This window comes from Muscardinus avellanarius, assembly GCF_963383645.1.
Source record: "Muscardinus avellanarius genome assembly, chromosome: 3".
In the NCBI taxonomy this organism is placed as follows: Eukaryota; Metazoa; Chordata; class Mammalia; order Rodentia; family Gliridae; genus Muscardinus; species Muscardinus avellanarius.
This window is the reverse complement of record NC_137788.1, coordinates 41,557,361-41,584,483: the sequence shown is the minus strand read 5'-3', so window position 1 is coordinate 41,584,483 and position 27,123 is coordinate 41,557,361. Positions and strand designations below refer to the sequence as shown.

At 43.5% G+C, this 27,123-nt stretch overlaps 1 protein-coding gene across 1 annotated transcript in view; it reads left to right on the top strand.

Moving 5' to 3' along the window:
• Positions 1–27,123, top strand: part of AGBL4 (AGBL carboxypeptidase 4) — a gene marked incomplete at both ends in the record, with an annotated part of 1,136,473 nt that overhangs the window by 1,077,980 nt on the left and 31,370 nt on the right. The window contains 2 exon segments of the mRNA XM_080691412.1: positions 9,549–9,701; positions 12,361–12,523. Coding sequence (XP_080547538.1) covers positions 9,549–9,701; positions 12,361–12,523 — 316 coding nt within the window.

Sequence of the window (27,123 nt, the reverse complement as noted above, 5' to 3'; positions counted from 1 at the left end):
CCTGGGTACCTACCAGATCTGCTAAATTCTGTGGAAGAAGAGATAAACCGATCACAGGTCTGCTCTCTAGGAGTTCACAAATAATATTTTTTTCCTAAAACCATTTTGTTGTTGTTGTTGTTGTTGTTCTTGTTTGCATGAAAACCACCTTCCTTTTTTTCCTCCAACTTTTTGTTTTTCTTGGAGTTTCCATCAACTTTTTGTTTCCTTTCAACTTGTTCCTGGAAACTTCACCGTTGCCTCTTTTCAAACTCTCACTTTTAGAGGGCTTCAGGCCCAGTCCAGGGACCTCTCCTGGAGGTGTTATCCTCCATGCTACTAATGACCACATTCATATCTCCAGCCCAGTCCTGTCCCCAGGGATCTACTTGAATGACACTTAACTGCCTACTTGATCCTTCTACTCTGATACTCTAATGGTCATTTCAAACTGCAAAGATCCATCTCAGATCTCTCAGTTTTCTTACCACTATCCCAATGGGGGCCCACCCATCTTCTCCATCCTTGTACATGGTACAACTATCTAAAATTCGTTGCTCAAGTGACAAAACCCTTTATTCATCTTTGATTCTTCCCTCATAGAACCCATGAGCAGGTCCCGTGGTGGTAACCAAATATCTATCAAGCATGTTTGCTTTCCATCTCTACCACTCTAACTCAAGCTACTTTGGTCTCTGGGGGAAACTGTCTCCAGTGTCTCCACTCTTGTTCCAGTGAAATCTATTGATGGGCAAGGTATACTTTTACAGTGTTCCCCTATAAAATGACTTTCCACTGTGCATAAGATAAACTCCAAATCCAAGGCCTGCATTCTCGGGACCCTACAAATCTCCTGAGCTAACTTCAGTACACATCACCATCCAGCCACCAGCCCTCTCTCTGGTCTTTGAAATGTTACAATTATCCTTGTTTCAGGTTCTTTATTTGCCAGCTATTTTGGTTGAATTAATACTTTTTTAAAGTTTGGGTCTTGCTATGTTTCTCAGTCTGGTTTTGAACTGTTGGGTCCAAGTGATCCTCCCATCCCAGCCTCCCAATAGCTGGAACTACAGGCACGGGCCACCATGCACAGTATACCAGTTTCTTTCAATGGCTTGTTCTAATCATTTTTTGAGGCTCAGGTCAAATGTCAGAGGCCTCCCCTAACCATACTATCTAAAGTAGATTCTGTCTTCATGCACTCTATTACCTACCATCAGAGGCTTACCTTAGTGCATTCCTAGCATGAATTGCATTCTGCATCTATTGTCTATGATCCGGTATCCTCAACCTGGGAGTCAGTCCCTTAAAGGCAGGATTCTTACTTATTGCCTGGTCCTATGAGAGCATCTGGAATAAAGTAGATTGAGAGTAAATATTTGTCAAATGAGTGAATGAATGTTGTGTGTGTGTGTGTGTGTGTGTGTGTGTGTGTGTGTGTGTGTGTTTTACTGGGGATTGAGCCCAGGGGAATTCTACATCCAAGCTAAACCCCCAGCCTTTTTTTAAATTTTTATTCTTTATTTTGAAACAGAGTCTCACTAAGTTGCCAAGGACCTCACTAAGTAGCTGAGAATGGCCATGAACCTGTGATCCTTCTGTCTCAGCCTCCCAAATTACTGGCATTACAAGCGTGTGCCACCACGCACAGCCAGAGTAAATATTTTAGTAAAAGAATGTCTTAAGAATCTGCAGGAGTTCATATAAGAAAGCTACCCTTTCTGAGAGAGTTCAGGAAGGCCTCGTTGTCAAGGGGCCATTTGGATTAAGCAGTGAAAGATCAAAGACGTTATCAGGTGGAGAAAGGAAGGGCAGGAATGAGCATTCTCACTTGAAGAAGCAGACAGAATCACAAAGCAGAAGAGCACGAGAGAGCTCCAGACCTTACAGGAAGTTCCGCAACTTCTTGTAACTTCCTTACAGGAAGGAAGGCTGGCGTGTGAGTGGGGAAGCTCAGGAGATGGAACGCTAGAGGCCGGCTCACTGCACCGGCTGCCTGGGTTTCTTAGGTAGTTCTTCCTTGATTTATCATATCCTTCTTTGTGAATAAACTCCAGATTCAAGGCCTGCATGATCTGGACCATGACAATCTGGATTTTTATCCAGGCACATTCAAGACCTACCTGAGGATGGCAGGTTTAGCTGTGACACTTCAGAGATGTATATGATACACAATGAAGGACCGCTGCATGACTTTATTGGCTTGGCTTGGTTGCTATGATAGGCGTCCTCAGTGTTTGTAGCTTCCCCAAATAGCTTTTACTTCTTAAAGCAGCAGGCAGGGAGATAATGTCAGTTAGTAACAAAAAGAATAGGCTTGAAACTTTTTTCCTGAGTCCCATGGAGGAGACGTCTTCCTGGGGCAAATCTTCGCCAGTAAGTTGTCTAGAAGTGCCCTAACACTTCCACACCACACCTATCTACCTCAGCGGACTATTAAGAGGCAAAGACCAACGGTCACCAGACCTCACAGTCTGGCATGGGGCTTGCCTGACTGACCGAGAAATTGTCTTTCTAGACTGCAAGTCCCAAGAGCACAACAGCTCTCAGGGCATGGGGCCTCGTAACCAGCAACTTGGGATTCAGTCCCAGCTCTGCCTCTTCTTGCTGTACAAAGCTGAACGAGTCACTTACGCTCTCTGTTTATTTCAATGGAGATAATTACAAAGCTCTTTCTTCTCAATTGCCATTATTCTTGCCCATGTTCAGTTTCTTCCTTATCGCCAAACCTTAGGTAAAACTCCTCTGCTCTTCCTGTATTGGGTCTCTCTAAATCTCCCTTCCCTCCTTGGGTTGAATATGGGATTGCCTTTGAAGTACTGCTCGTGTGAAGGATTCAGTGCCAGATCAGAGCACCAAGCTCAGATTTTGGCCTGTGCAGGGAAGCAGCTTAGAATGTAGAAAGAAAACCCATTTCCTCCCTGGTGTCTAGGAGGAAGAAAACTCTACACTAAATTATGTTGCAAATATGCCCCAAGGTAGTTTTAATTTTATTGGCACTGATTTTAATTTACTCTTTAGGCCCCTGATTGCAGGATGAGCTGTTGGCTGCTGGCAAGGGGACAGCCCTTCATCACTTGGTTTTAATTAAGGTTCTTAAGTTTGGAAGGAAAGAACAGAGATGCCCCCCCCTCTATTCTCATTCTTAAGTTATAATTAAGGGCCCTGCATTTGCAATATACCTTGTGCTCTAGTGAAGCCACAGAAAAGTACCTCGTTTTACTGCTAGAAAAAGGCTAAGATGCATTAATTCATTCACTAATTCACTTATTCTCTTGTGGATTCACTTTCTATTGTTTACTTATTTATCAAACCTTTAATGATAACCTCTTCTACACAAGGCCTTGTTCTGTTCTGATCCTATGGATTTTTTTAAAATAAAAAAAAATGTGATTTCTGCCCTTAAAAAGTTGATGTTGTAGTAAGAAATGAAAATAAAGAATTCTAATGCCATGTAGAAGAGACTGTTCATCAGACTGAGTGAAAAAGTAAGACTTTTTGAATTGAGATTTTATAGTAGTAAAGTCAAATAATATTAACTGCTGTAAAAAATTTTCTCTAATCTTAATGGCTGAATACATTAAAGGTCCGTATCTATGTCACATCACAGTCTAATACAGGTCTGGTGATTCCAATGTTGATTCAGAGACATGGGCTTCTTTTATATGTGTGTGGGGGGTACTGATAGAATACCCACGGGTATTCTATTTCCAAGTCAGACCTCCAGCCCTGTTTTATTTTTTATTTGGAACCAGTGTCTTTCTAAGTAGCTGCAAGACTCCCTAAGTTGTTGGTAAGAGGCTTCCTTAGGAGGTTGATACAGGAGGATTGCTTCAAACCTGCAATCCTCCTGTATCGACCTCCTAAGTACTGGGATTACAGCATATGCCACTATGTCCAACTTTTTCTTCCTATAATACCATAATTTTTACATATAATTTTCATGTAGAAGGGTAAGAGAGAATGTGATTTATTGTGTATGAATTTTTTGGTCAGCTCCAATATGGGAGCTAATATCAGGACACATGGCCCATTTGATCCCAACCAGATTACAAGAGAAACTAGTGTCTTTCATGGCCCAGGAAAAAGAAATGGGACGGGGGAGCATCTATCCAGCTTATGCCTTAAATTTTAAATTGGGTGAGAGTTAAAGGTATAAGGAGCTAGAGGAAGTATACTCTAGGCAGAGGAGATATTATGTATAAGTATGAAGACAAAAGTCATAAGCATAGTCATTCAAGGTCCAGATATCTCCGCATGAAATGACAAGAGCTAGAACTGGGGTAGGGGCCAGTTCTAGCTTGGTCCCTTTTGCACAAAATGCACAACCTTTTCCAACTTATTAAGATGCTTTAACTTTATCTTATGAATACCTGGCAACCATACACCAGTTTTAGGTAAAGAAGTATTGTAGTTTGCATTTTTTCAATAATTTAGAGAAAATCATTATATTTAATATTTACTATTTAGGGCGGCTGGAGGAGGAGGTAGCATGAATCTTCTGCCCCCCTGCAGCCAGCACTTTTATTGTATGGAAGGTTTTAACGAGGCATCATCATAAAATGATTAGACATGGTAGCCAGCAAATTGTCACGGGTCTAGATAAGGAAAGACAGCAAAGCAGTCATAGGACAAGCCTAGAGGAAGAAAGGGTTAGATATTACTGATAGATGGAGAAGACATCAAAGTCCACACTCAGCAATCCCATCAGGTCCCTTGGAAGTCTGTCCGCTGGTGGACAAATTCCACCCAGCTGCTACTGTGTACTCTAGCCGAGCTGGTCCCAAATGGTAATCTCAGCCATGCAGGCCAAAATAGCTCCCCCCAAAATGGGTCCCAGTGGACTTTGTAAATAATTTCTTAAGTTTCAAATAGAACTTTCAGGAATCCTTTTAAAAAGAGCTGTGGAGGTTCCCTCTCAACATTGAAGCCATCCAGGTTCAGTGTCTGCCTTAGCAGTAGCTTTCCGTGGGGCGGCTTGGCACATACTCTTGTTCCTGGAGAGTGAGCCTGGGCCTCTTGATGTCTCTCTACTTCATTTTCTGGAAACTTATTGCTTAGTTCTAGAGTAGTTCAAGTAATTGTTTAAGGAGGTCTTCTCCTAGGGGTTTGATTAAATGAGATGAAGCTTTCCTCTTTTCACTATCCTAGCCTACTCTCCTATAAAACTTTCTTTATTTTAATTTTATTTTCTTGGTGCACTACAGTCTCACATCATAGTGTGGATCATGTTGACAATGGCATATATTCACACAGTACTTGGTGCCCTCTCCCCCTTTCCTTTTTCCCTCCCTCCCAATACCGAGTGTCCAGATTAACAATGTTATAGTCACATGTATACACATATTCGAATGTAGCTTTTTCATTGATTAACCTCAGCCCTTTTTCTCCCCTGCCCCTCCTTTCTGGCTTTGCTGAGGTTTCTCCTCCATTATCTGGAGTCCCTCTGGTGTCCCTAATACGCCCTAGCTTGAGCATATTAGAGAAAACATATGTTCCTTTTCTTCCTTTGCTTGGCTAATCTCACGTAACATAATGTTATCCAGGTCTTTAAAAAACCCCTCTGAAGCAGCAAGGAAATCAGTTAAGAAGCTATTGTAACATGGACCAAGTAAGAGATGATAAGGACTTGGACCAGACCTTGTCCTCTTCTACAGGACCCAAAGGAACCTCCTCTTACCAGCCAGATGGATATATGGTAGCAAGTACTGATACTAAGTCCCAAGCAAGAAGCTGGATAGACAATAAGGGATTTATTTTACTGAATATGAGAAAAAACTATGAAAAGTGTAAAGAAGTCTCCCTTATCCTTTCCACTTGCCCCTTTTACAGATGAGGAAATTGAGATGCCATGGAGGGTTGCTACTTGTCCATGGTCATAAATTATGTTAACATTACAGCCTAACTGAGAGGATGGGAGGGGGAAGAGGGAAACTCTCTAAAGCACATGATGTACTCAAACAAGCATGGGAAGGAGGGACAGGGAAGGAACGGGAAAAACTAAACAAGCTAATTGTAAAGATCATGTAGAAAATGCAAGAAAATCCATAAAATATCAGAAAAAGAAGCACAATAAGGTGGTAACTATTTCTCCAAATATTAAACCATGCTATAAACAGAAAATAATTAAAACTGATGGTAGTGACATATAAGTAGAAAAGTGATTAGGAAACAGTGGAAAGTCTAAAAGTAAACTTTAATACATTAAAAAACATATGGTGAATATGGCCTTTCAATTCAGTGAAGAAAAGATGCACTATTCAACAGATGTTATTGAAACAATAATTCCTAATACCCTACATCCATATAAATTGAAATGGAAAAAATTTAAAAATAAACTGTGCAACATTAAGACAGAAGAAATAATGAAATAATTCAACCCAGATACCATGAAAAAATTAATATTAAATCTTATCATTTAAAAATTTCTACATGGAACAATGTACTAGTAAGAGTAAAATTTAAAAAAATGACAAAAATATTTTCATATTATACATACTATACAAAATTTATCTAATAAAGACTTTCTATTAATCAATAAGAAATAAAGGCAAATACCCAGTTCTAAAATGGACAAAGGGAAAGAATAATCAATTTATAGAAGAGAAAATGCAAATAGTTCTTACAATATAAAAAGTTCAGCCATACAATAGAAGACTATTAAAACTAATCTTAGATATTATTTTTTCATCCATCAAACTGATAAATTTCAAAAAGTTAGTGGACAGAGTGGGGCATACCTGTAATCCCAGTACTTGGAAGGCTGAGACAGGAGGATCACGGGTTCCTAGCCAGGCTCAGCAACTTAACAAGGCTGTCTGCAACTTAGTGAGATCCTGTTTCAAAATAAAAATTAAAAGCTGGGCATGGTGGCGCATGCTTGTAATCCCAGCATTTGGGAGACTGAGGTGGGAGGATCATGGTTCAAGGACAACCTTAGCTACTACCTAGTGAGGCCTTTACAATTCAGCGAGACTCTGTTTCAAAATAAAGAATAAAAAATAGGGCCGGGGTGTAGCTTGGAGATAAAATGCCCCTGGGTTCCATTCCCAGTACTGGGGGAAAAAAAAAAAAAAAAAGAAAAAAAAAGGAAAAAAAAATAGGGCTAAGGTGTAGCACAGAAGTAGAATGCCTCTGGGTTAAATCCCTGTTAATGCACACACACACACACTTCAAAATGTTTGATTATACCCACATTGTCAAAGTAATTGAAGAAGAGATACTAATTCTTGTACTAGCCGAAGAAAGGCTACTACACTGCTAGCCATTATAATGTGTTTGTTAGAATTGCAAATACAAGTAGTTCTATTCCCAGGAATTTATCCTACATATAATTGTATGTGTGTGAAACGATGTATATGCAGAGTCTATTATTATTAAGGCATTATTTGGAACAGGAGAAAATTGAACATATCTTAAATGTTTGCCAATAGGGAACTGGCTAGTTTACATTGTTCAAAAGATTGAAGTAACTATTTGCTGAGAAAGAATTACCTCCAAGATAGATTCGGAGAGAAAAAAGTAGACCTAAATAGTGTGCATAGGTGCTACCACTGGGAAGTGGGGACAGTGTTTACTTGCATTTTTACATACTATCTCTGGAAGGATAGGTGACAACCTCATAACATTAGTTGCCTCTGGAGAGCACAACTGGGGAATGGGATGAAAAGGAGATCGTTCACTATAAATTGTTTCATACCATTTTACTTTCAAAGCATATGAATCGGTCAATTACAATTCACCTACTGGTTGCTGAACCTGAAGTCACAGCAACTGCCAGCTGTGACGACCATGGACTCCATCCCCAAATGGTTATCAGAAGAGCCTGGTTCAGGGTCTTGCTTTTGCACTAGCTCGTTGGCCAGCTGTAAGCCAGCAACCTCCCCACCCGGGGCCGATCAGAGAAAGGTCAGAGAAACTGATTTCCAAAGCCCTCTGTCTCTCTGACACCCAGAGATATAAATTGAAGTTTTTCCTCACACATTTCTTAAGTCATCTCTCTACCTCCTCCTTTTCTCTACAGCTCATCAAAAGCTCAGAGGAAAAGACAGACAATTGAAGAAAATAAAATTGCAAAGATGACTTTTATAGGGCTCCTGTTGAATCATTGTATATTCCACCTCCAAAGCTGAAAATGATGAGTTTAATATCACACAGAGCAGTGCATCTTGTATCTCTCCAAAGACAGCTTCTGCTACCCAGAGAACTGGGAGCTCGGCAAGACATAATTTTTCACTCCAACTCTGAGGCAAATGAAATGACAGTAATCAAGCCCACATTCTAGAAGCAACATGGTTTTCATTTGGTTTTAACTTCATTTAAAAGTGTCCCAAGGAGAGAAAATCCTTCGAAATGTGGACTTTTCTTCATTCCCAGCAGGACTATGTACTAGAAAGGAGATGTAGAGGTGGCCAGTCTTTGCCTTGGCTTTTTCTAGTGGTGGCCATTGATGATTAACTAATTGTGCCAGGGGTCAGGAGGCCTTGGTGACAATCCCAGTTATTCCATGAGATTGAGCAAGACCCTTACACATCTGGATCCTTTGTTACTTTCAGAAAGGATTAACATATCTCTATATATTAATATATATGGCTGATACATAGGAAAAGAAATTTGTATTTGAAGAACATTGAAGATCTAATGGCCTAAGGGTCCCTCAATTTCTACCAGTTCATTGTGGTATCTTGGAGTAATTTCTTTGGGCTCCTTGATTCTGTCATTCTGCATACTGAGCATCCTTCACTTATAGGTACTGAGCTCCTTATAGACAATTATCCTACCTTCGGAGAGTGTTGACAAGTAACATCATATCAAGCTAGGAAGTGCCTTCAATATCTGTGGGTAGAGAGCAGAGAAAGACTAGCCAATGTTACTTACAGATTATAAATGCTTCTGCCATGCAGCTCCCCCTGCTCATATATTATTGGAGGGTAGGGGTGGCATCGTGAAACAAGTTAAAGATTTGAATGAGAATTTATATGTAAAGCTCCCAGGATGAAACCTGGCATGTATTAGATAAGCAGGAAATTATAGTAATTACTGTTACTGTGCCCAATTTTCACTATAACTTTCTGAAATTGGAACCTATTTTTCAGATAAGAAAGCTGAGGCTTAAAGTGGGAACTTGATTTATACCAGGCTAAAATGGTGATTTAGGGCAAAACTGATAGTAGAACCAAAGTAAATACAATTATGTTACCTGGAAGGCATTTCTCATTAATCAGAGAAATAAATCCTACTAATGTCTATTCACAAATGTGTTAACTGTTATGACTAAGTAATATCGTTCCTTAACCCAATAAAACCTCAACTCTTCAAAAGGCTTCTATAGAGGGAAGCTACTGGCAATGTTTGCAGGCCCTGAGGACAGATGCATCAAAAGAGAAATTGATCCGATCACACTGCAAATGGCTGCCAAATCAGCTGACACACTGGACCATTGTGAAAGGGCATGGGGTGTGTGTGTGTGTGTGTGTGTGTGTGTGTGTGTGTGTGTGTGTAGTGTCTGGTCCCTTTAAGGCAAGCTCTCTGCTCCCAGACTTCTCATTTGTTATCCCTTCTCTCAACAGAAAACAAGCCTGGAGTTCTACATTGACATCCACGCCCACTCCACCATGATGAATGGCTTCATGTACGGCAACATCTTTGAGGATGAGGAGAGGTTCCAGAGGCAGGCCATTTTCCCCAAGCTCCTCTGCCAGAACGCCGAGGACTTCTCCTATGTAAGCCAAGGCCTGTGGCCTGGCCAGCTCCAGCCCCCCGCACGCACCTTTTCCTCTGCTACCTCCCCCTTTTTCTTCAGTCTCAGTTCATTTGGGCTTGACCTTCAAGGGCCACCCGCTCTACACCAGGCCTTGCGTGGGTGATAGATGGTGGTAAACAAGTGGTGACCATGCCCTCCAGCAGCACGCCACCAGCCAGGGAGGGAGTCTGCACAAAGGTGGTGTCTGGGATCTCTGATGAGCCAGCATTTGCTTAGTGGATCTGACTCTGGCATTCACAAGAAGAGAAACTCACTGATACCTCCTGTGTGTCAGGCCCCAGCCAGGGGCTCTGTTCACCCACCCCAGTTCTTTTAGTATGAACGTAGTATGCTTGCTTCTGGGGTGATGTGCACACCATTCTCTTCCTCCGGGACTTGTTCTTGGCCTCAATTTCTTTGTCAGTAATTGTTAAGTGATAATTCCCTACCCTGCCTGCATTGCAGCTTTCTGTGTAGAAACGTGCAGTTGTAGATATGACAGTGCCTTGCAGGCAGTAAAGATCTCAACCAACTCCCAAGACTGATGCTATTACTAGCCCTCCCATGTGAGGGGGGAGGGCTGAGAGGCTGTGAGACAGGAGTTAGAAAAGTTTGTAGCATAAACAATATCATAAAAGAACAGGGAGAGAGGATAAGGACGGAAAGCAGCAGGTAGTATGGGGACATAGGAGAGTTTGTGCACTTGATACTAAATTTCTGGGCCTTGTTATTTCCATGTGGCCAGAGAGGGCGAGGCCTACAAAGTTCATAGCAATTTTTGAAGTTGACGAGCTGAAAACTCACCTGCTTTGTTGCTTCAGGCTGGACATTATTGGAGATGATGAATTTCTCTGTGTGCTAAGATGCACTTTGAATCCTAGAATCTTTGAATGTCAGACCAGGAAAGGAAATGAAGATTGTCTAGTCCTCTCTTTATACCCAAGAGACACCTATGGGCCAGAAAAGTTGAGAATCTAGTAAAAGGGTCATCTAGCACTTGGAGATGGAATTGAAGGAGGTGGCTGTCCATTTGCAACTGGGGGGCAAAAACAGCCATATTTGATTTTGCAGAAATCCCTATCAGAGGGACAGCTCTGTCTTTTTTAAATCACTGCCATTTCAGAGCAGGCTATGGCCTCTTAGGTCTAGGTTTCTTGGAAGGTGCTGTATGTTTAGAGACCTTTTTAGTGTCAAGGTTCCAGATCCTAGGAAGGGTACATGCAGGGGGCCTTATGTCTGGGCTTGCGTGATGATGTGCCTACAACACAGCCCCCTTAGGAGCTCAGAGCTGGGTCAAGGTCATCTACCCTGTCTCTTCTCTGGTCTTCAATGCCCAACTTCACAAATTACCAGAATCGAATTTCACTACATGAATTTCAATGTCCTTTCAGATCAACATCGTATGATTTTGATCTTTTCCTTTACAAATTGCACGTACACACACATACACAGTATTCTCTTTTTGTTACCTGCTACTGTCTCTCTCTCTTGTCTTGATATTTTCTTTCCCTTTCTTTTTCTTCTCTTATCCCCTTTTGAATAAGACATAATCTTTATATATATATATATATTTATGTATTTGGGGGGATACTAGAGATTGAACCCAGCCAGGGGCATTCTACCTCTGAGCTACAATTCCACTCCTATTTTTTTATTCTTTATTTTGAAACAGGATCTCACCAAGTCATATAGGATTTTACTAAATAACTGAAGCTGGCCATGAACCTGCAATACTCCTGTCTCAGCCTCCCAAGTCCTGAAATTACAAGCACGTGTTACCATGCCTGGCTACAATATTTCTATTAACATCACAGTTTTATTGATTTGTATTTCTATGAGTTTGCACAGAATGCCCCTTTAACCCTCAATGAACTGTCTCTCACAACTTTGCAAGGGCTGTTATTACTACATCTATTTTATAAATGAGAAAACTTAGGCTGTGACAAATAAAGCAACATGCCTCCTTCGCACCATCAGCGGGAGCAAAGCATGTGTTTGAACAGAGGATTGAGACTGATGGGCTCACTCTTTTCTCTCTATTCCCTTTGACTGGTGCTAACAACACACTTCTAAAGAAACAGCCATGATCCCTACCTCTGATGATGTTGAACACGAGTTCAGTCATCTCTAATAGAGTGAGGTGCATTGGGGTACCACAAGTCACTTAGTCCTGGGTTCAAATCTGTGTTTCACCTACTTATTCTAGCTCTGCAAGCATTCGTTCCTTTATCTATAGAAAGACAATGTGTTAACATCTACAGATGATGAAATTATTTTGAAGCTCTATGAGATAGTACATAGAGAACAATATTATAAAGTTGAAAGTATTACACCAATTTTACTTCTTATTATCATCATCATGTAGTTGATTCTTATTCCCTGTCTGCTTTTCCCTGCTCCATCTGTCCCCATTCAAATTTCCACAGATAATCATTGAGCAGCCGTTACTGTGCCCCAAGAGCTCTGCTGGATCTTTAGTGTAATTATGTCATTTGTCCCATCAGTCCTCATAATAACCCTGGGATGTGGGATTAATATCCCACTATTCAGATGGGAAAGCTGAGACAAAGAGGTGTTGTAAGATCCAGTAGCCAGTGGATGCCCAGCTCTGAATGTCTCCTTTCTACTTTATCTTTTAGTCCAGCACATCTTTCAACCGGGATGCTGTGAAGGCAGGAACTGGCCGGCGCTTCCTAGGTGGACTCCTGGACCACACATCCTATTGTTACACCCTAGAGGTCTCCTTCTACAGCTACATCGTTGGGGGCACCACAGCTGCTGTGCCCTACACTGAAGAAGCCTGTATCCTTGACAGATCCCCACCAGCCATGGGCCAGCCCTCACCCATCCAGGAGTGTTCAGGTCTGGTGGGATTTACTAGGCAGATCAAAAATCAAATCACAAATTCAGGAAAGAGCTAGGCTCTGGGGTGAGGAGGAGGTGGCTGTTCTGCTGGTAGCACTTTTGGATTGTCCTATTTGGCCAGTTTTTCATATGTCCTTCCTAAGGACATCCTCAGTGGCTGCTTCCAGGCCCCAAGTCTTCCTCAAGGTTCCCGTACCCAGGAACTCCCTATTGCTTTAGCAGCTCTCGTCTTCCCCCTGACTGCCTTGTGAGGCAGTGAGCCTTCTGCCATCTGATGTATGTAAGTACAGGGCTGGCTGACACCCCCCGGGTCGCGTTCCAAGAGCCCGATGACCTTGACTCCTCCTAACCCTGAGCACTTAAAACTGTATTTTCTGTTTTCCTCTCTGTTTTCTTGTGCTCTTGCTCTCTTTTTCTTCTCTACTCACAGCTATCCTTCCTCATTTTCTCTCCCTTTCTGCTTCTCCCTCTCCCTGCTTACTTGTGCTGTACTTTTCTCTCCCTGCTCATTTCCCCTCCCTTACCCTTACTGTGTCCTCTCTTCTTCCCATCCTTCCTTCATTCCTCTCTTCCTCTCCTCTTTGTCTTCCTCTCCATATTCCCTGGCTTTCCCCTCTCATCCTCTATGCATCTTTCTTTCTGCCTTTCTATTTCCTTTGGCAGATCTCTTTTCCTCTCGGTTCGCTCATGCAATTTCTCTCAAAACTCCAAAGTTTGCTATGGTGAAATTAGAACTTTCTAGCCTGTTTGATTTTTTAGATATTATTTAGTAATTTTAGCTTCCTGAGTGCTGATATGAACTTCAAAATCACTGCATCAGGGCTCTGACAGATAGTTTTTCTGCTTTCATTTATCCTTTTGTTTTTAGATTTATCAATATTCCCTTTACCAGCCATTATTTTACTCAGAAAAAAGAATTTTAGTTGAAGGAGGAAAAATAAAAACAATGGGATAAACTCTGTATGTAATTTTTTTCTCAGTATCCGGAGTGATTGGCTCAGGACCCCTGCAGACACTAAAATCTTTGGATGTTCAAATCCTTTCTATAAAATGGAACAGTATTTGCATATAATCTGTGCACATCCTCATGTATATTTTAAATCATCTCTAGATTACTCAGAATATCTAATGCAACATGAATGCTATGTAAATAGTTGTTATACTATATTGTTTAGGGAATAATGACAAGAAAATAATCTGTATATGTTCAGTACAGACACATATTTTTCAAACATTTTCTCTCCATGGTTGGTTGAATCATTGGATTCAAAACCCACAGATATGGAAGGCCCACTATATGTAAAAATTCTTTCCCAGAAGTTTAAGTGTCCCTTTGAGCTTCCTCCAACCCTTGGTGAGTGTTATGGTGTTCCTACCATAGTCTGTGCAGGAAAATATCTTTTCTGGCAGCGGCATGGCTTAGGACTGGTCTACTCAGCCAAATGTAGCTTGGCTCCCAGTTGCTTTGCTGTGACTCTGGGAGGCAGGGCAGTGGCCTCAGAGGGATGGGCTAGCAAGGGCAAGACCAGATGTCAGAGCATTCTGCGAATCCTGAAGAACACTGTAGAAACCATGATAAAACTGAAAGTTCCCTCCCACAGTCACCAAGACCAAGACAGTCATCCTGAAGCCGGCTTCCGAATGGAAAGGAGAGAGGACACAGTAAGGGCAACTCCACAAGGCCCAGGGAATTGGCTCTACTTTTTGGCAGAGGACCCATGGTTTCCCAAGTCCTGGCTATCCCATATGTGCCTCATGACCTCCTCCCACTTCTCTCACACACACACACACACACACACACACACACACACACACACACACACAATGATCCATGACTTCTTCTGGACACTCCTTACCATGTGCACCAGTCACATTTCACACTGTATCTGCTTAGCTCTCCTTAAATATTGAGGCAAAAGAGGAAGAGAAAGTTGCTAAAGAAGAGTTTGGGCTTGTACACCAAATGGAAGTCAGGAGCCGGATGCACAGAGAGACAGGGGCCTCTCCAGAGGAGGCCTGAACTTAGCTTGCTATTGTTCTCTGATGTCCAACTTAATGGGTGTTTCTACTCTTTCTCAGCATGCTTTTGTGATGGAAGTAAATGCAGTTTTAGTGAGACCAGCCCAGTCATAGAGTTTCTTCTTCCCCTTGGTAACTAGTCGCCATTCATCAAAAGTAAACATACCATTAGTAGGAACCATACAAGGCATGTAGGGTAAAATACTGGACAAGAGGCACATTCCTGACTCACAAGGCTTTCATTCTACATGGAGAGAGAGAAAAGAGACAATTAAAATATATGTGATAAATTCTGAGGTGGAAGAATTCCAGAAAGCCACTAGATGCTGGCGTTTAACAAATATATATTGGGTGCCTGCTATATAGTCCTGATGAAGTTCTAAGTATGTGGAATGTTGCAATGAATAGGACGTCTTTACATGCCAGTGAGGGAGAATTCAGAATAGCCTAGAGGTCAGGGAAGGCTTTCCTAAGGTAGAAACATCTAAGCTGAGTTTTAAGATTGAGTAGAAATTCATCCAGTGGGGTTGAGGGTGTGCTACTGGAAGGAGAGCATTGCACACAGATTGAGGAGGGTGGAAAGTACGTAGTAGGAGCTGTAACGGTCCAGTGTGGATGAAGGATTCAGATACAAGAGATGAGTGAAATGGCAGGTGAAGGTCATGGAACTTGAACATGGAGATGATGGAGAGCCAGAGATTTTCAATAGGAGTGTAACACCACTCTGCCTCAGTGGAAAAAATAGATTGGCAGATGAGTGTGGGGACAAGCCAGGTGGGAGAGAGTTCTAGCCCACATAAGGGGGGTGGCCACAGAATATTTAGAATGTGGAACTGAAAAGATTTGGTAACGGAGTGGACAGGGTGGCGGTGGAGCATGGGAGCTAGTGACAAGAGGAGTCAAGGGAGAACAGAGAGACTGCGCACCAGCTGAGCAGCCCGTGATACCGCCAAGCCACCCTGCCTTGTTCTGTGATCCAGAGGATGAGAAGACGAAACTGGAGTTGCGCCAGGAAAGCGCGGGCCAATTCAACACAAGCAAGAATGATTTAACCTGGTTCCTGTTTTGAAATAGCATTTTAAAAAAATTCTCATCTCATAACGGAGGGAGACTTCAGGCAGACAGATTGTGATCTTTGTTGGCTGCTGGCTCTGACTCCAGGTCCCAATCAGAAAAAGAAATTACATGGTCTGTTGGGAATGACAATATGGTCTGGGAGAAAGTATCCTCTAGACCTGATTTTGATGACAGCTCCAACTCTCGCCCTTCAGTGAGTCCTCCAGCCTTCCTGAGGTGAGCGTCTTCATGTTCATGTAGCCTCTGGAGACTTGCGTACTTCCCAGCCCCTCCTGTGGGGACTAAATACAGTCACAAAAAGTATCCTGCAAAGAGAACAGTCTTCAGATTCAGACACATCTGGATTTGAATCTTGGCTGGGCCACAGCCTAACTAGATGGGTCACCTTGAGCAGGCTCTATAACCTCACTGGGCCTCAGTTTCCTATTCTGTAACAGGAAGTTCATACTTTATTGAGTTGTGATAGGACTGTGCACTATAAACCATATATTAAGTGACTATATTAAAACACTTAAAGATTTATCTGAGTGTGAATGAGGCCCAGCATTTATGTTCAAGAAGGTAGGTAGGGTTGTTAGTACAAGAGACCAGTAGCCATGTTGAGCCATGTTGACGGGATTCATGGGGCGAAAGAATTGGTGGGGTTGCCACAAAATGCCATCTGGCTCACACAGGGAAGAGATGTGTACTTCCTATAATGGAGCCTCCTGAGTCTGTCATCCAGGGTAGCCCCTTCTCAGTAAACAGGACACATGAGACCAAATTAGTTAGCCAGAGGTTGCTAAATAAAATCCAGGAAGGACTAAGGGAGGCAGAGGATCCTGAGGGATATGTCAGTAGTGTCCAGGCCGGACCATAAGTCTCTGTCCGTTCAGTTTTTCTCCCTGAAAAATCACCAGATAAACATGACCTGGGTCTTACGTTCTGATGTCCTTTCTCCACATCAGGGAAAGAAAGCAATGGGCACAGTCAGGGATGTCTACCTCACTGTGAGACCTGGGCTGGAGATCTTGCCACTCTGAGCCCGTTTCCCCATTTGTAAATTAAAAACTACAGCCACATTTCAGGGTTATTGGGAGGGTGAAACGATGCACCATATACACAATCCCCTGCTACCTCCTGGCATCTGGAAGATACTCCATAGATGTTCCTGCTCCAACTTTCCTAGCCCCATGAGGGCCACGTGGCATTCCCTGTGTTGCTTGAGTCTTTGACTCAATGAAGCCACAATGGGGGGTTGCATTAGAGCAAGGACTGCAATATTATGGTTGGGAAAGTCCCCTCTCTTAGGCTCAGTGTCTGGTACTTCCTACCTGTTGGAGTTATTGTGGTTTCAGATTACCCATGGACTTGAATATTAATCTCTCCCAGCTCTGATATTCTCAGATTGTTTGGGTTCTAATGTCTAAGTTGAATAATTTAATTCTTAGATGTATGTGTGACATCAAGAATCCATGGCCCTCAAGATTCAGTGATCCTATAAACATAAGTCTTAACTTAATAGTGAAAATAAATGAAAGGTGTTCTAGACAGCTGATCAGACCAAGCCAGTAGGCACATTTATTCTTTTAATTTAGGGCCTCTAAATTGAGGGGCCCATGAATGGACTTTAATAAAAGCCCATGATGATCTAAAATAGATGCAAAGCTATGAGGAAAAGTGCAGAGTTCATTTTCTGGAAGCCAGGCCCATAACTCTCAACAGAACCTAATGGAAAAACCTAATGGAGACCTAATCCTCGGAGGCCTCTGCTCTGGCTGGTGGCCTCTAGGACACTCACCTGTCCACACTGGCAAGAATGTGGCTCTCATGGCAGAATTCTGGGGGTAGGGGTGCTCTTCTTTGCATTCTTCTCACTTAAGTTCCCAATCACTCTGGACCTTAGTTTCTTCATCTGTGAAGTGAGGATAACAATTTTTTTTTTTTTTTTTTTTTACTTCTCAGGGTTGCTGTGAGGGTCACGTGGAAAAGCTCATGTTCTCATGAACAGATGAGTTACTGAGCACATACTCGATGCTCTCAAATATTAACTCTCCTGCCTTTCCTTCCTGTCATTTGTTGTTTCTGTTGCTGTTGTGAAGTGATAAATTCCTGAGAATTTTGGACCATTCTTCAGCAAACCCTATTTACATTTTACTCGCCTGCCAAGTAATAAATATGCTCTGTTTAAATGATTTTTAGAAAAGAGAAAAGGCTAAACTGGAACCATAAAGTAACCCAGAGCTTCTTTGGCTTTTGTTTATGGTATGGTTACAAGCCAATAGGAAATAGCTCTTTGACATAACTGATGGCAGAAATGTTGGGAACAGAGACCTTGAGTTCCTGAGCAGCCTGGTTTCCACCCAGGCTCATAGCTATGAAATCAGATAATGCTGGCTCTGGGAGAAGGGTATGGCTGGCCAAGAGAAGATGCCAAGATTTTCAATCAGTTAATTGGATTGGTCTCAATTCAGACCCCATCATATCCCTGGTAGCAGGTCCTCTGAAACATACATCAAACATTGAAGATATCATTTATTTACTCAGCTACCCAGAAAAACTCATTAGATGCTAGAAAGAGATAAATGAATAAGGCACGGTTCCTGCCTTCAGGAAGACAGTTTCAAAGGGAGAGAGAAAGGTAAAGAGACAACAGCACCGCAGAGGGATAAGTGCGTCAGCAGAGGAAAGCTCTGCTGGCTGGGGAAGCAGCAGGAGCCCTCTAACTCAGCTGCAGTTGAAAGGGGAGTAGGAAGAAGGCCTTCCTGGAGGAAGAGAAACCGGGGCTCAGCTCTCCAGGGAGAATGGGATATAGGCAGGGGAAGAAGGGGTGGAGCAGCTTTCCTGGCAGAGGGAGAAGTGCAGGAGAGAACCCAGATGCCAGAGACAGGATGCTCTGTCCAAGTATTGGAGGGTAGCTGGGGCTGGGCCAGGAACAACCGGTGATCAATAAACATAGCTGTGCAGAGCCAGCACATGAAGAGAAGGGAAAGGGAGTATGGATGATGAAACAGGCACATTGAATACACAATATGATAACCAGGAACAATTATGAAACCACTCTATTGTTTGCCTCCCATTGGCCCTAGCGATAGATGGATATAGATTATAGATCTAGAGATAAAAAGGCTCTGGCAGACCCCATGAGTTTCCAATCGTGCTCAGGAAATTAAAAGTCTTCTAATTAATTCCAGTCACAAAACAGTCTCAGTTCAGCAATTACTGTGTCTGGTCCAATCAAAAACACCAAATCTCTTCAAAGACAAAAAACCTCACCATCGTGTGGCTGAGGCCTATCTCTAATATGCTCATGGTGACCAAGGATATGAGAGTCTACCTGACTTCTGTTTCCCTGACTTCCCACCCCAGCCCAGGTTACAGTAGCAGTTCACCTCTCTGAGACTGAGCAGGATAAAGAAGAGCAGGCAAGGGACAGGAGGTCGTAGGTCACTAGTGCTCGCAGGAGACGGCACAGGTGAGCCCTTGCGAGTGCCTTCAGACATACTCTCTCCTGGAGCTAGAGATCTGGCAAATGCAGATGCTTGAATGGTCATTATGGTTCCTTCCTCAGCCCCTGGAGGTCTGGTGTTTCACCTGTCAGGTGACTGCAGCTCTTAAGCAGCTCTCCTATCTGAAGGTACATGTGCTAAAAGGTTGCAAAACTGGTCTTGGGTTTTCTTTTTCAAGTCCTGTATGATGCCGTCAGGCCTCACTTTGAAATATGGTATCTCTGGTCTTGGGATGTGGCCCAAATTGCAAATGGAATGGTCTCATTTAACATGTGTAACAGGCAAGATTGAGTATATTGCTGATTGTTCAGATATAGGGTAGAGGTTAGAGTCAAGGAAGATACCCAGTATAGTAGAGCCATTCACTGAGATATGGACTACTGGAGAAGGATGTTGAGGAGGGGCATAGTTTGAGCTCTGCTTATGATGTGCAAGATATAAGGGGCTTATATGACATCCAAATGGAGAGTTTTAGTAGGCAGATGGCTCTGCAAGCTTGATGTCCTGGAGAGAGGCTTTGGTTTTGGACAGGTTCATAACAGGACTGAGTACTATACAGTCACAGTGAAGGAAGTGATTGTCTTCCTTCACACACTGTCAAGGTTGATGAGTTGGTGAAAAGAACGCTTGACTGGGAGGGTGAGGATCCAAAATTCCCCTCGTAAAGCTGTGCAACCTCGGTCAAGTCACCACCTCTCTAGCCAAGGCCCGGGACTAATAGACCCTTAGTGAATGCAAATGAATGAAGTAGAAGAAGGCCTCACTCACCATCTGCCAGGCCACTTGGCTCACTAATAGGACAGCGAGTTCTGTGAGCTGTGCTGGCCAGAGGAGTTATCAGCATGTGTGTAAATGTACATGTGCATGGAGGGTACAATTTGGATGTCCATTCTTGAGGAGAAGTTTCGATTTTTAGGTGAGCACGAGAGTAGGAAGCAGTTGGGCCTGCCCTGCCCATTGACATCTAAAGATGCCCAGATACTTCCTGGTTCTTATTTGCCACAGCCAGGGTCAAAGATTTGTTAAGATTCATAAGCAAATCTAAGCTTCAACCAGAGGGTGTGGGGGAACAGAAGGCTAAACTGTACGGAAATCTGCTGGTTCCCCCCCAACAACAGACATAGACTGGAGTTTGATCTTTAAATATGATTATTTACTGATTGACTGCTGAATGAATGGAAGACTAATAATAGTGATAGTGGTGGTAAAAACAATAATATTGAGAATATGCTTCATGAACAGTACTAAGGTCCTTGCATCAAAACATTGGCTTTGCCTGTATCTTTCCCCATAGGCTTGGTAGGTCTATTGTTAAGCTTTGATCCTAATTTGCCTATTTTATATTAATAGTATAGATTTCACTTATTTCCAAACCCATAGGTAGATAAGTAGGTGGATGGATAGATGGATGGATGGGTGGATGGATGAATAGGTGATACATTAATGGGTGGGTGAATGGAGATAAAGAGTCATTTTATTGTGGCCTTTTCAGCAGAAATAGGAAAACTGAAGCTGAGAAAAATCAAACAACATACCCAGGCCACACAGCTACTAAAATGGTAGAGTGAGAATTTGAATCCAGATTGGTCTAGCTCAAAGCATCTCCTCTCTCCACTCTGCCTGGCAGGCTTTTGTTTGACCTTCCTCACTGCTCTGCAGCCAGTTCATGTTTCCTTTCATTTCCTGAAGGCAAAGACCTTTTTCTTTGGAGGCCCACAGAGGTTGGGACTCACCAGCCTATTCTTACTGCTCCTGTTTCTTAGAACCCCTCTTTATAACATCTGTCCCTCACCTTGACCTATTTGTCATCTCTGCTCATGCAGACACAGCTCTGTTGGATGCTGCATGGACTTTGTCCCTGTAACACCCACTGAGCTGCTTTGCCCTGAACAGGTCCTGCTTTTTGGAAGCAGCCAGCCTCCCACCTCCAGACCTGTGCACCCCAGATTTCTGAATGCCTTCTTCCTGGGCTTAGAAAAGCCAAATGTCATTACCTTCCCCCAGCCTCTCTCATCCCTCAAAATGAGGTTTCTCAGGGTTTTATCTGCTGTTGTCAAGTTTATAGCCATAATTCGAAATGCTGTTAATATTACTGTCAGCAGAGAGCTACAAATTACAAAGTTGTAAAGTTACTTTATAGTGATAACTGTCAGCCTTCGCTTAGCAGTACTGCAAGGCTCCATGGAAACCAAGTTGATGATCAAGAGAGTTGATATTGTTTCAGGATTATGGCTGTTAGCTGACGGTCAGAAGAAATCCTAGCTGATTTCTAAGCAACTCAACCCTGTTTGCCTATATTCAGGCTCACATACACACTGATGCATGCAATTACTTGTGATACCACCTTCTTGTTGCAAAAATGTGGGGAGAGCCCCCAAAGTGGGAGGACTTAACCCAAGGTCAGTTTCAACCAGTCGCAGGTTTGGGTTCAACTTTGACTAACCCAAAGGACAATGAGAGGGACAGTCTGCTATACTGTTGACACTTAATAAATCATTGTTCAATGGGTAAATGCCTGAATTACTTGTATGTGTGTATGGGGAGCTGCTTAGACAATATTTAGATAATGGGGTTTCCTTAAAACAAAAGTATCTTTGGAAGTAGAGATTTGGGGAAATGAGGTCTCCTGTGTAGTAAAAAGTTTAGACATTTTAATTGACACTATGAAAGTCAATATTGACTAACAGGGTGTTGTAGGAACCCTCGTACCCCATATCCACCACATACTATCCTCCTGCAGACATTGATGTTGATTCTTCCTGCATGGACAGAAACAGATTTGGGAAGCAAAGAGCTACAGCCTTTACCTTGCTATTGCCATCAGCCCCTGGAGCTTTGTGTTCATTCATCTCACTGTACTCGAGACATTAATAACATGGCGCGTGCCCTGAAGGACCAGATGAAAAAAGAAACGCAAAGCTAAGTTTACCAACCATCTGGTTTTCCCAAGACTGAGGGGTTTCCTAGGGCAGGGGGTTTTCAGCGTTAAAACCTAGGCAATTGGGGACAAAGCAGGATGGCTGTTTGCCCTAATTAAAGCGAAGACCTATGAGGAGCTGGTAGAGACATTGGGGTATTTTCCTTAGAATGAAACCATCAGGGGACTTCATATTTGCTCTGGTCAAATCTCTAAAAGGCTTTCATAGAGCAGAAGGCATAGACCTGTTCTCTCTAGCCCCAGAGTTCAGAATGAGGGCCAGTGGGAAGCAGCTTCATTCTGAACCTCTGTGACAAAAGGTTCTAGAACCCATGGCTGCACTCATCGAGCACCTACTGCGTGCCAGGCTCCACGCTGTTTCTGGAGGTGCAGAGCTGAGTGGTCTTGGCTTCTGCCTGGAGACATTCTGAGTACAGTGGAGACAGGCAGATCAGTGACCACAGGGAAGTGTGGTTTCAGAGGGATCACAAGGGATCACAGGGTCAGGAAAAGGAGTATCTAACCCTCCAGGAGCACCAGGGGTGAGAATAGATGCAGCAAGGGGGCATCATAACTCAAGCTTTGTCTAGAAGAATAAGAAGGGGACAAAGGGCCTTGTAGAGAGCAGCGTGTACAAAGTCCAGAGCATGGAGAGAGCTGCTTTTCCCCCTTTGGGAGAGTGTGGGCCTTGGAGTATGAGATTGGGAGCAGAAGATGGCGTGGCTGAAGAGTGCAGTGGGAACCAGTTGATGAAGGACTAGTGGTATACAGTCAGAGAGCCGCAGGCGGGGTGTGGCACCCTGGTAGCAGCAAGGAAGCAGGAAGGATTGGGTCAGCTGGAGATGGGCTTGAGCATCACAGACAAATGCCACAGTGCTCCACCATTAACAGCCAGGCCCTTCTCACTCTTTTCATCTTTTTATTTTTTTGCTACTAAAGATTAAATTCATGGCTGCTCTACCTCTGAGCTATCCCCCAAGTTCTTTTTTATTTTTATTTTTTATTTTGAAATAGGATCTTGACAAGCTGATCAGGATTTCACTAAGTTACTGAGGCTGACCTCAAACCTATGACCCTTCGGTCCCAGCCTCCCTCCATGCCTGGCTTTCCTCTTTTTATTTTTTCCCCTTTTTATCTTTCTCTTGGAGACTGACTCTAAAAGTAAGGCAAAGAATCCCCTCCTTCCTTAGGGAAGTTTCTCAATTGATCAGATTTATTCCAGATGTAATCCAGTTTCTCAGGTTAGACAAGTCTAGTCAGAAGCTTAAGGGATCTCCTAGTAGAGCTGTTCTATAAGGGGCAGAGTTCTGATATGTGGTCCATAAGCCACCACATGCTTTATTAATCTGGCATCTGCTCTGACTTGCTGTGTAATGAGCACGTCACTTCCCTTTCCAGCTTCCACCTATAAGATGAAACTTTGGACAAAAGGCTTCTACCTGGCAAGCCTCATTCAAAGAGTTTGTTTAATTTGAATCTAACTCACATTTGTTGAACATCTTCTGTATGCCATACACAGTCATCCCTAGGATTTCATCACACCCAGGGGCCTAAGCCATTCTCCAGAGAACAACCTTCCCTTTCTTCCCCAAAGACCCAAAACCAGAACCTACAATCTTGCTTCAGGCTGCACGCCCAGCTAAGACACACGGCCTGTCTGGTGTTTCTTATCCGTCAATATTTTCCTCAAGATGATAAATATGCTGCCAATAAGAGGAGGCAGCTGCCAACTCTGTCTGCGACCAGGGCCTTTTGCTGGGGTTGTAGCCGTGCTTGGCTTGTTGATGTGTCTCAGGAGACAAGAGGTGGGAGTGGAGACTGAGAGGATGCAAGAAAGGACTTGGAAGAGGAGTCAGGATCACTCTCAACCTACGCAGGCTTTGCCTTGAGTCAGAGAGGAGACAGAGGATGTATGGATTTCAGTGCAAAGCAAACTGTATAGTACTTACGAAGCTCCTTCCATATCCCATCCCCTGTGTGGACCAACTACCCAGAAACAAACAGCACTTATGGTGCATGGAGTGCAATCAGAACATCTTGTCATTTGGTCCTCACAAGCCTATAGAGACATGAGTCTTAATATCTCTATTTTTTAAACAACAACAACAAAATCTAGGGGCCCAGGAGAGGGGCATGCTTGTCCTCCAGTGCCTGTACTAAGCCCTGACCACTCCCAGGCTCTAGAAGTATAGAAACTCAGAGTCACACAGAGGAGAGGAACCCCATCTAGGTGGTAATGGTTTGTAGGTGGTGGGGCAGTGCCTCCCAGAAGCTAGAACTTCTTTCTTCTGATATTAAATCTGCTGATTGTCCCACCAAAAGTCAGTTTATTTGGGAAAACACCATATAGTCAAAGAGCTCTTAGCTGAGATGTAACTAACAGATGCAGTTATTAAAAATAGGTTGAAAAAGACCCTGGCCTTCATAGCCAGGATGACCTGAGTATGAATCCTGCTTGTGCTATTAACCAATTGTATAACCTATGGCTAGTGACCTAATCTCTCTGAGCCTTGGTCTGCCCATTGGTTCTCATATTTACTTCACAGAGTTGTTTCTCGTAGACCCTAATAGATTACCAGGAATGGAGTCAGCACTCAATAAGTGGTACAATTATCATTCTTACTAGCCAAATACTGAATTAGGTGAACTCTAAGAGATAAATTTCTGGGCCAGTCAGCCAGATGTGTTGACTCATACTTTTAATTTCAGTACATGGAAGGCTGAGACAGGAAGATTGTAGGTTCAAGGACATCCTCAGCAATCTAGCAAGATCCTGTTCAAAACAAAAAATAAATTAGACGTATAATAGATTTTTGTGGAAAAGACTTTAATATCTGGAAAGTCCAGTGAGTTTCATTTTTAATATGGTCACAGATGACCGCCACTCCAGCTCTGTGCCTCAGTTTCTCACTTTCTTTATTGTGCCTGCCTTGTGAATGATTATACTGATCAGATGGTAGTAGATAAGACATGATTTTGAAAATTCTTCCACCTGTATTTAAAGAAGGGCTGGTTCTCAGTGAAGGGGAAGAAGAGAGGGGTAGAGGGAGAATTTGGAGGATTGCTACTCTTAGGACAGGAAGCAGATCTGGAATAAGGTTGGAGCAGGCAGGACCCAGAGGGCATGCTGGGCTGATGTAGAGGTAGCCAGGGAGGACCCAGGTCAGGTTAGTAGCCAGCCCTTTTCTGCAGGGACCTGGTAACTCCCAGGAGATGAGGCTGTGGGTAAAGATCCCAAAGAACTAGTGAGAGCCAGCCTTGCCGCCTGTTCTTTCCCCTGCTGCTTGCCTTGCAGGAAGGCAGGCTGCAGCTCCTTGCTTTGTCTGAGGTCCAGGCGCCCTCTCCTGGCCCCCAGGGTGCATGGGGCTGTGACAGTCGACTCCTTTTTACAGAGGATCAGAAGACTGCATCCTTTGTCCTAAGACCTGAGCTCTGGCGGGCCTGAGCCACCTTCAGGGGGACTGGAGACAAGAGGAGCACATCCCCTTGCCTTCTCCCAGGTTTCTCTTCACAGGAGAAACCCTCCTCCGCTCCTCTGCCATTCCTCTTTCCTCTTGCATTCTCCTTTTCTCCATGTCTATTTGACACTCCTGCACATACATGCCGCCTTCACACATGGCTCTAGAGACCCCTCTCTTAGCTTCTCCACTTCCTGTCTCCCTGCTCCCTGCCTGACCCTTCTCCTCTCCTCCCACCTCTTCAACTCTTTCTTTCTCTCTCTTCTTTGACTCCCCTTTTAGGGTAAATAGTGGAAATGTTTTGCACTCAAACCTGAATCCACATTTGAATCCCCTATCACCATTTAGATGACCTTGAGCAAGCTGCTTACTGCCCTGCCTCCCTCACTGACTTCAAGATGACCTTGGTCCTCTCCCCCTCAGCCCCGTTGGCAGGGAGGCCTTCTTGGCTCTTCCTGTTGGTTCTTGTCTAAATCTCCCTTTCCTTCCTCCCTGCCCCTGTTCACCCCCTTTTCCTATCACAATTCAGACTCAGATTCAAATATCATTTATTGAGCTTTTCAGAAAAATGAGGAGTTGACCTTCGCCTTGAAGGAACTGTCTTTCAAGGCTCACTGTCTCTCTCTTCCGCCTCTCCAGTGGAGGACACGGTGGCTTCCTGTCTAAGTGTCTGGTCAGAGGCTGTGAGCTGAGCTCATGGACAGCCAGAGGGTATCTGAATGTCATGGTGGGGGGCCTCCGTGCTTAGTGTGTCTCACAGGGAAGGTTTGAGATGAGGAAGGAATCATGTCCTGAGGTCCACGGGACATGCTGGTGTGTGCCCACAGGCCAGCTATTTTAATTTGCCTGCTCATTTATTTATCATTTGTGGTAAATTACAACAGAAGCACATGCCACCATAAAGCAAGTCATTGCATTTTCTAGCACTTAGCTCTTAGGAAAATATTTACCCAGGAACCTGTATTGTGAGCCCAGAGGCAGAAGGGGCCCTGGCCATGTGAGCATTCCTTCAGCTAATACCAGCATGAGTGTCATCGCTGCCCCTCATAGTGTCCCCTGATGAGAGTCAAGGGCACAATCCCCAAACGCCATCCAGGCATGCAGCTGTCTCAGTTCTGGCTAGACACTACTGTAACACAGCCACCAGTGGCTGTTTCCTCCCCACCATCCTTGGAGACCATCATCTCTCTCAACCTAGCCAAATACCTTGATGACCAAGTGATACAGGCTCAGGCTGAGCCAGGGGGTTAGGAACCTGAGCAGGTATGACTCAGTGCTCAGGAGCCCAGGTTCTGAAATTAGATAAATCTGGTCTCAATTCCAAACCCTGTGTGAATTTGTGCAACTTTCTTCACCTCTCTGGATACTAGACTCCTCTTATGCTAACAGACAGGATGGTACAAACTTTGTGAAGACTAAAGAAGTTAATGTAAGCTCTTGACATCCAGCCTACCTCCTAGGGCTCAGAACTACTATTATACATTATAATACTGTATGATTTACAATGTGATTTACAATTTACTTCCTGGGGATCTCCATAAGTCAGAGATCCACTCAGTGAGTGGTTGGGAGGCCATC